Source organism: Schistocerca gregaria, chromosome 11, assembly GCF_023897955.1.
Source record: "Schistocerca gregaria isolate iqSchGreg1 chromosome 11, iqSchGreg1.2, whole genome shotgun sequence".
Taxonomy (NCBI): domain Eukaryota; kingdom Metazoa; phylum Arthropoda; class Insecta; order Orthoptera; family Acrididae; genus Schistocerca; species Schistocerca gregaria.
The window spans coordinates 101,445,376-101,454,785 of NC_064930.1; the positions used below are offsets into that span (position 1 = coordinate 101,445,376).

Here is a 9,410-nt window from a genome sequence, read left to right on the forward strand (position 1 = left end):
TTTGGATAAAAATCTGGAGTGAGCCTCTGAGACCCGACTCATATAATGTGACAAGGATATGATGTTGCCAGGTTATGTCATACACTATTTCGTAAATTGACAAAGATGGCAACCAAGTGTTGGTGTCTGGAAAAGGGTGTTCAGATGGCAGACCCGAGGGACACAAGATTATCAGTGGCAGAGTGACCTTGGCGGAAGCCACCCTGACATGGAGGTATTAAGTCACATGACTCCAGGACTCAACCCAGTCAACACACCATATGTACAACTTACAAAGAACATTGGTGAGGCTGATTGGGTGATAGCTATCCATGAAGGAAATCGAGAAGAAATTTGGAAAGGAAAACAAACTGCGTTTTTCCCAATGACAAATCTATCAAACAAAACAGGCATTTTGAAATTGTCAGTGAAGGGATGAGTGGGGGAGAAAAACTGGAAGAGTAAAACTGGTTACTATCTTGAAAAAAAGATAATAATAGCAATGGAATCTAGCTGAAATAAATCAGACAATGTTGAGTTCAGACTAGAAAATGAGACAAAGTAGTACACAATTTTTTTTGTCATCAAAATAACTGACAATGATCAAACTAAGGAAGAAATAAAGTGCAGACTAGCAATACCAAGGAACGTGTGCCTGAAAATGAGGACTGTTCACATCTAATATAAATTTAAGTGTTAGGAAGTCTTTTCTGAAGGTATTTGCAGTGCAGCCTTGTATGGAAGTGAAACATAAATGATAGGAAATTCACACAAGATGACAATGGAAGTATTTGAAATGTGCTACAGAAGAATGCTGAAGCCTAAACAACAAATGAAAGAAAAACATACAGACCAATTTCACTAAAACAAGGGACCTGTTAGTAAGCACACTTCCTGAGGCTTCAAGGAATAGTCAAGATGGTGATGGAGGGATATGTGAGGGTAAAAACTATAGAGGGAGACTTTGGTATGAAGACAAGAAGCAAGTTCAAATGTACGTAGGTGGTGATAGTCTTTCAGAGATTAAGAGGTTTATGGAGGATATATTAGCATGGACAACTGCATCAAGGCAATCTACATTATATTCACCAAAACTGACCTATAACATAACACCACTTAATTTCAGTCACTCAAATTCTAGAATTACCTCTTGATTCACATGCTCATCCAACTCTTCTTCTACTTTCATGGTGGATGTATACAACTGTACCTGCAGTAAACAGTAAAACAATCTGCAAGGAGTTCTTGTAAGAAGGCTATTCTACATATATTACACAAAAGTATCACATATATTACGTCTATGGTACTTCTAAAGATTAAAGGACTCATTTTCAAAGAGTGACCTTCTCAGTGACAGTAAGGTGCATTTCATTGATAGTGATCTAAAAGCTATATGAAAGATCAGTTACAACATACCTGAAAATTTATTAGTATCTTGCACTTCATCATTTTCCTATGCTGCTATTTTCAAGTCATATTTTATAGTCCCATAATCTTTATTTACTTATTAACTATTTTACATAAAATGTGCTTTATCATATGAAAATAACAGTAGTGGAGTGAAATCACTGGGTACAACTAGAATCTTTAATATTAAAATCAACAACACCCACATCATACAACTCTAATTGTAACATGGATTTTCTATCAGCCAATCACACAGTTTTAATTTGAAATTTTAAGTACATGGGTGAAGCATGGAGAGAATAATAAATAAAACTTTTGAGGCTATTCACTTTGTGAGAGTTTCTTGTTGTTAATAGCCTATGCCTTGGGATGTGGATGCCTGCATTACTTATGGTATCTTGTTTGTAAACTGCTTTCTGACAACTCATTCTTTACCACTCTTCCTGATGCAGACAGTCAGAGATATACAAAACTATTAGTATTCTAAGTCTAGTAAACAAATAGAGACAGCACTACATGTTCAGCCCGGCATATCACTCTTATGTTACTGGTATGAGGGGAATGAACACACATCTGACAAAGGGACCAAAATATGACATACAGAGTATTACAACTAAACACTCCTCTCAGTTTACACATGAGGTAGAATATTCTTAAGAACATTTTTTGCAGATTTGGTTAGTACATTTTTCCAGTTCAGTTTCCCATCAATGTGAAATTTGGCACATTTACTTTCTATAGTGACTCACAGACAGATACAATGAAAGTGCTAAAAATGCCATTGAGCTTCTGGACAAAGTCCTCCTCCTGAACCACAGAAAACATTCAAGGGAACACAACTCACACACACATAGCCACTGTCTCCAGGCACTGGGACATGACTGCACTTGCTTTTGGCATAAGCAACAATCTGTTAGGGTGGGTGGTGGGGTATGAGGCGGAATGGGGCAGGAGGAGAGAGTGATAGCAGGGTATGGGTGGGGGGAGGGGGTGGAGGAGGGGGGGGGGGAGATACTGTGTTCCCTGAGAGAGCATGTAAGGATGTGGCAGACAAAGTATGGGTTGCTAAATTAAGTAATGGGAAGCTGTAATGTGGGAGGGGAAGGTGAGGAGAGAAATTGAGAAGGGAAAAAGGAGTAAGTTCACTGGCAGGATAGAAGGTGTGTGTGTGTGTGTGTGTGTGTGTGTGTGTGTGTGTGTGTGGTGATAGCAGGGAAGGGGATATGGGTAGAGGACATGGACTAGCAAAAGTTGAGTCCAGAGGGGTTACAGGAAACAGTACGTTGCATTAGAAGGTAGAATCCGGATGGTGCTGGCTGTGAAGCAGTCATTGAAGTGAAGAACATCATGTTGGGAGGCACTTTCAGGAAGTGGGTGGTCCAGCTCTCTTGGCCACATATTGGCAGTGGTAACTCATGCAGACAGATCTTGTTAGTTGCCACGGCTATGTAGAAAACAGCACAGTGGTTTCAGGCTGGTAGTTGCCAATCACATGGTTGCTTTTGCCTTTGTGATGGAGATTTCAGCTGGAGCGAACATGCATGTCCTGCATGTAAGTCTGATAGATGAGGCAAGAGGCTGGGAGCAGGGCTGGAGTAGTGGAGGCCAAGGACGTTTTGTCAGTTCAATTGGTGACAAAATAGCATTGTGGGAACGGTGGAGAGATTATTCCCGATTTCAGGACATGAGAGGTAGTGTAAATCCTGGCAAATAATGTGATTCAGTTGCTCCAGCCCTGCAAGGGGAGTGCTCATTTGTGGCCAGACAGTGGATATGTGGGAGACGGTACGGTGACGGGCAAGACAACGCACGGGGGATCGGTTTATGGCAATGGTTCAAAGGGAAATTTTACGCTGTGCAGGCCACAGTGAGACTTTTGGTATATTCCTTCAAACCACCTATTTTCCCAATATTCTTAGCTGGTGGAGTCTCCTTAAATTTCCTTTCCCCATAACTCCATATACCACAAAAATCTACCTCACACCTACAAATTCTTTCATCACCACTGCTACCAGCACAACTATGGCAGGAACTGCAGTGGTACAAGTACTGTCAGTATTAACTTTTAGTTCGTAGTATTATTTACTCACACTGCTACTTCCAGACACCCAAATCATTTTAATAGTATTTGTCATATTTAAACTTATCTTCAGGAAAATATGTGTTAGCCCATAAGAGCAAAGATTCCATCTTTGGGAACACTGTATATGTGAAACTATGGTCCAATTTAATAGAGGACCTGAGGGCCCTAATCAGATCAGGTTCAATAAACAAACCAATAAGATCACAAAGATGTCATCAATAAATCTTGATGTGGTGAAGGTTTTTCGATTCTGTATGGTTAGAAAGGAATCCTCTTGGCATACTATGAATAAATTGGGCATAATATGGAGCCATACAAATGTCCTTTGATGTACTGCAGATTAGTTCATCGGTGATGACTTCAAAGGAGATGTAATTATGGGTGATGCTGTAGCTGGTCATGGTGACCAGGAAGGGGCTGTCGATTTGGAGGCAGCCACACAGCGGGAAAAGTAATGTTCAGTAACAGAAGGCCATGGGTGTTGGGAATGTAAGCACAGAGGATGATAGCATTGACAACGATGAGCAGGATGCCAAGTGGTAAAGGAAAACTAACTGTTCAGATTCAGTGAAGGAAATGATTGTATCTTTTGTGGTAGGGTAGGTTGCAGGTAACAGGCTGAAGGTGTTAGCCCATAAGAACAAAGATTCCATCTTTGGGAGCGCGCACACGCGCGCGCACACACACACACCACCACCACCACCACCACCACCACCACCACCACCACCACCACCACCATTCCAAATTATGCTAATGAAAATTCTTTCTACAACATATCATTCATTTCCAAACCCCCCAACCTCAACCTACACTAGTATGTATACTCCACTCCACCTATTCCCTACCCTTCTCCCATTCCAGCACTGCACACACCTATCCCACTACTCACCACTGGCCCCTTGTGCAGCCTCCCTACACTGCACCTAGCAGCCCTATCCTGTCCCCCACCATGTCCTTCCACAATCCCACAGTCGCCACAGCACCCCCACCCCAACCTGCCTCTTTACCCCACCACTCATTTCAACAGATTTCTGCTCCCCTTAGATGCAGTCATGTCATATATATATATGAGAGAGAGAGAGAGAGAGAGAGAGAGAGAGAGAGAGAGAGAGAGAGAGAGAGAGAGAGAGAGAGAGATTAAAACAAAGATTCCAAGACTTACCAAGCGGGAAAGCGCCGGTAGACAGGCACAATAAAATAACACACAAACACACACGCACAAAATTTCGAGCTTTCGCAACCAAAGGTTGCTTCTTCAGGAAAGAGGGAAGGAGAGGGAAAGACGAAAGGATGCGGGTTTTAAGGGAGAGGGTAAGGAGTCATTCCAATCCCGGGAGCAGAAAGACTTACCGTAGGGGGGCAAAAAGGATAGGTATATACACGCGCGCGCGCGCCCTCACACACACACACACACACACACACACACACACACACACACACACACACACACACACACAGACATATTTAAAGGCAAAGACTATGGGCAGAGATGTAAGTCGAGGCAGAAGTGCAGAGGCAAAGATGATGTTGAATGACAGGTGAGGTATGAGTGGCGGCAACTTGAAATTAGCGGAGATTGAGGCCTGGTGGATAACGAGAAGAGAGGATATATTGAAGGGCAAGTTCCCATCTCCGGAGTTCGGATAGCTTGGTGTTGGTGGGAAGTATCCAGATAACCCGGACGGTGTAACACTGTGCCAAGATGTGCTGGCTGTGAACCAAGGCATGTTTAGCCACAGGGTGATCCTCATTACCAACAAACACTGTCTGCCTGTGTCCATTCATGCAAATGGACAGTTTGTTGCTGGTCATTCCCACATAGAAAGCATCACAGTGTAGGCAGGTCAGTTGGTAAATCACATGGGTGCTTTCACACGTGGCTCTGCCTTTGATCGTGTACACCTTCCGGGTTAGAGGACTGGAGTAGGTGGTGGTGGGAGGGTGCATAGGACAGGTTTTACACCAGGGGCAGTTGCAAGGGTAGGAGTCAGAGGGTAGGGAAGTGGTTTTGGGATTTCATAGGGATGAACCAAGAGGTTACGAAGGTTAGGTGGACGGCAGAAAGACACTCTTGGTGGAGTGGGTAGGATTTCATAAAGGATGGATCTCATTTCGGGGCAGGATTTTAGGAACGTATCCCTGCTGGAGAGCCACATTCAGAGTCTGATCCAGTCCCAGGTAGTATCCTGTCACAAGCGGGGCACTTTTGGGGTTCTTCTGTGAGAGGTTCTGGGTTTGAGGGGATGAGGAAGTGGCTCTGGTTATCTGCTTCTTTACCAAGTCGGGAGGGTAGTTGCGGGATGCGAAAGCTGTTTTCAGATTGTTGGTGTAATGGTCCAGGGATTCAGGACTGGAGTAGATACGTTTGCCACGAAGGCCTAGGCTGTAGGGAAGGGATCGTTTGATATGGAATGGGTGGCAGCTGTCATAATGGAGGTACTGTTGCTTGTTGGTGGGTCTGATGTGGACGGATGTGTGAAGCTGGCCATTGGACAGATGGAGGTCAACGTCAAGGAAAGTGGCATGGGATTTGGAGTAGGACCAGGTGAATCTGATGGAACCAAAGGAGTTGAGGTTGGAGAGGAAATTCTGGAGTTGTTCTTCACTGTGAGTCCAGATCATGAAGATGTCATCAATAAATCTGTACCAGACTTTGGGTTGGCAGGTTTGGGTAACCAAGAAGGCTTCCTCTAAGTGACCCATAAATAGGTTGGCATACGAGGGGGCCATCCTAGTACCCATGGTTGTTCCCTTTAATTGTTCATATGTCTGGCCTTCAAAAGTGAAGAAGTTGTGGGTCAGGATGAAGCTGGCTAAGGTGATGAGGAAAGAGGAAGAAATGGAGGATACATTTTCAAAGCAAGCTTAATGATGAAAGAATTTTCCACAAAATATTGATAGCCACACACTGAAAACTTCAAAATCCTGCTAATTTCAGATAAACTGAATCAAAAATTGTGTTCAATCATTAACTGTAGCATATTTTAATTTGCCAGATGCTAACAGTGACCTTCATTCTGTCTTATGAGCACCAAATCCATAGGAATATTTTTTGTGTTACAAATGTCATATTTGAGACCACATTACACAGTTTAATTCTGTGATGATATTAACATTCAAGTACTTTATATGATACCAAATATTTAGAGTGGTAATGTGAAGATCTACTGGTTATAATGCATTGCAAACATTTCATAGTTAAAACCGTAACACTCCTTTATTCTTTTACTATATGAATTACCAACATTTCCTTTTTAGGGTTCTAAATTCTACTACCAACTACACTTTCATTTAGTAGTATTTAAGGTCCTCAACAGCTCTTGGTCCCCCTACCACTTCTCTATATTTAATAAATTCTGAATATACCTATCAACAAAACTAAAATCAAGAACAGGAAGATTTCTAACAAGAACTTTGAAGGTACAAAACCAATTAATTGAGCAATAGCAAAAAAATACACCAAGAAAACAATATTGTAGGTCAGAAATTTAGATTTCTCCACCAGGCACCATGACAAACAGACTGCCCAATTTTGTCTTTGCAATAAAACCACTCTCCCTCTTGTCTGAGAAAGCAACTTTCGTCAACTTAAAAACTGACCACAAATATAGCATCTAAACAAGTCATCCAGAAAGCCATACCAGTGATCTACAGTAGTAGCCATATCATATACACTCTAGCAAGCAAAGCCCTACTCATATATTACTTCATCATACCCATTTGTAATACAAATTTCTAAAAAAGAAACAAATCTAGACATTAAAACACCAAACTAAATCTCGAAGCATAAAATTACTTAGTGGCTACTGGCTGCTAACGCCACAATAAACAGCAGTTAACAATTGATTTACGTAACTATGGAGCAGACAGGCTCACGGATAACCCATGCAAAACGCAACACAATGAATTCCCTCTACAGCATTCTTCATCTCAGCATAACCAATCGCTGTCAGTACTAACATGGGCAAATGTATTCGGACGAGTCGACAATACAACTGTTCGCTCTACAACCTGGACGAGCTACACATCAGATTACTGTAAGCTCTCATTGTTCCTGGTCATCCCTTCACAAATATTGTTAACTATCATCGCGTGCACAACGCAAGTCAATATAACAATACTAATGCAGCGGCTGTGCGAACTTCATTTGGTGCCTATTTTCGTCAGTCACAAAGTATTTCACATTGACCTTAACTTTCTGTAACTACCACAGAATACAGAAACTTTTCCGCCAATTTCCGACGACACATCAAAAATTAAGCCGGTTCTGTTGCTAAATCACAGGACACATTTAGTAATTTTATCGGGCACGACGAAAACAGCAAACACATGACATACGTACACGTAGATCTGGTATTTTTCTTAGCTGACCAACAGCATGGGTACATAATTGTGCACTAATCACCTCCTGTTCGCAATGTGGAAACGCTCACTGAAAATAAGTGCTTGGTTCTGATACATATAACCTGAAATAATTGCTAATGAAATTCTAAGGCTATTTCAAACCATACCCAGAGATGCAAAAAATTATGCAATCACAGACAATTAAATGTGGAACAAACTTATGGTTCAAATGTGCCCAATAAATGAAATTAAATTAATATAATAGTTGAACAAACACTTATCACATCGTCATTACAAGGTATTTGCAAACTGCTTCATTCGAGCTAGTCCAGCCGTGTTAATAAAAATAAGTATTGACTTCGTTCCAGACTCAATATGCGTCTTTCCTTAATTTCGTGTCTCTACCATCTAATTATTTATTACACGGAAAATGCAACGTAATTCCGTACAAATGAATTATGGGAAATTGGGAACCACTCAGCTGCCCAGTACAGACTGCCACTGTGGTCAAAGTCAATCAATGCGGAAGAAAGGAAATACCCCGGAGATCATAATAACCTCCTTAGAATCAGAGCTACCTGGGTAACATAACAGTTGCGACACTTCGCCTCGATTTTGTTGCCTACCTCGCCAACAGCGCCCCAAACGGCCAGTAACTTAAACTGTGAGTTCGGCGCGATCGTGAGTGCGAATATGAATGAATGAATGAATGAAATTTTATTGTCGTTTAGCTATTACAGCAATTGACAATGTCAAGTTACATATATACAAGTTATACAGCATATATACATGGGTTAAAGATCAATATGTTACATAGGTTTTACTTAAAATACAATATTTAAAATGAAATAATATGAAAACATTGCATCATAACTGAATCAGTTAAAGAAATTATGCTGCACTCTTAAAAACGGGACCACTATGATATTTTACAGTCGTAAAATTCCTGAAGTGAGTAGTATGGATTTGCAACTAACCAACTGAACAATTTGTCTTTAACTAAATCAAATGGAGCCTCTACCCATTCTAGTTGCAAATTATTAAACATCTTCATACGCACCACTTTGTAGCTGTTCAATGACTTGGATAATCTGTAGTAAGGTATGTCAAGATTGCTACTATTTCTGGTTCCATGAGAGTGTACATCTCTTCTACGCTGGTATTCTGATAAGTTGCTCTTTATATGCAGTAGGGCAGTGTAAATATACATGTTTATAACAGTTAATATTTTTAAGTTGATAAACAGTAGTTTGCAGTGGGCCAGTTTATCACTGTTTGTGATAATTCGAATTACTTTCTTCTGAAGTACCAAAATGTCCTGAATGTGTGAGCTATTCCCCATATTAAAAGCCCATAAGATATAGTACTTTGAAAAAAGTAAAGTAGGCTGATCTCACATAGGTCGAAGGTACATGGTTTTTTTAATTCCTTAACAAATACACCACTCTAGACAGCCTTGCACTAATGTATTTAATATGTGGCTCCCAAGTCAATTTACTATCTATAACAATACCTAAGAACTTAACACTATTCTTGAAGTCTTCTACTGGCGGATCTCTCAAGCTAAATACAATATTTGAGTTTTACTCTCATTAAG

General features: G+C 40.9%; 1 protein-coding gene across 1 annotated transcript in view; it reads right to left on the reverse strand.

The window, feature by feature from the left end:
* The window catches only part of LOC126295193 (uncharacterized), an 83,830-nt gene extending 75,935 nt beyond the window's left edge, over positions 1-7,895 (reverse strand). Inside the window, exons 1-2 of the mRNA XM_049987497.1 lie at positions 7,812-7,895; positions 1,127-1,189 (exon numbers count right to left, since the gene is read on the reverse strand). Of these exons, the coding sequence (XP_049843454.1) occupies positions 1,127-1,168 (42 nt within the window). The 5' untranslated portion in view covers positions 1,169-1,189; positions 7,812-7,895. The remainder of the gene's footprint in view (positions 1-1,126; positions 1,190-7,811) is intronic.
* Positions 7,896-9,410: the final 1,515 nt, after the last annotated feature.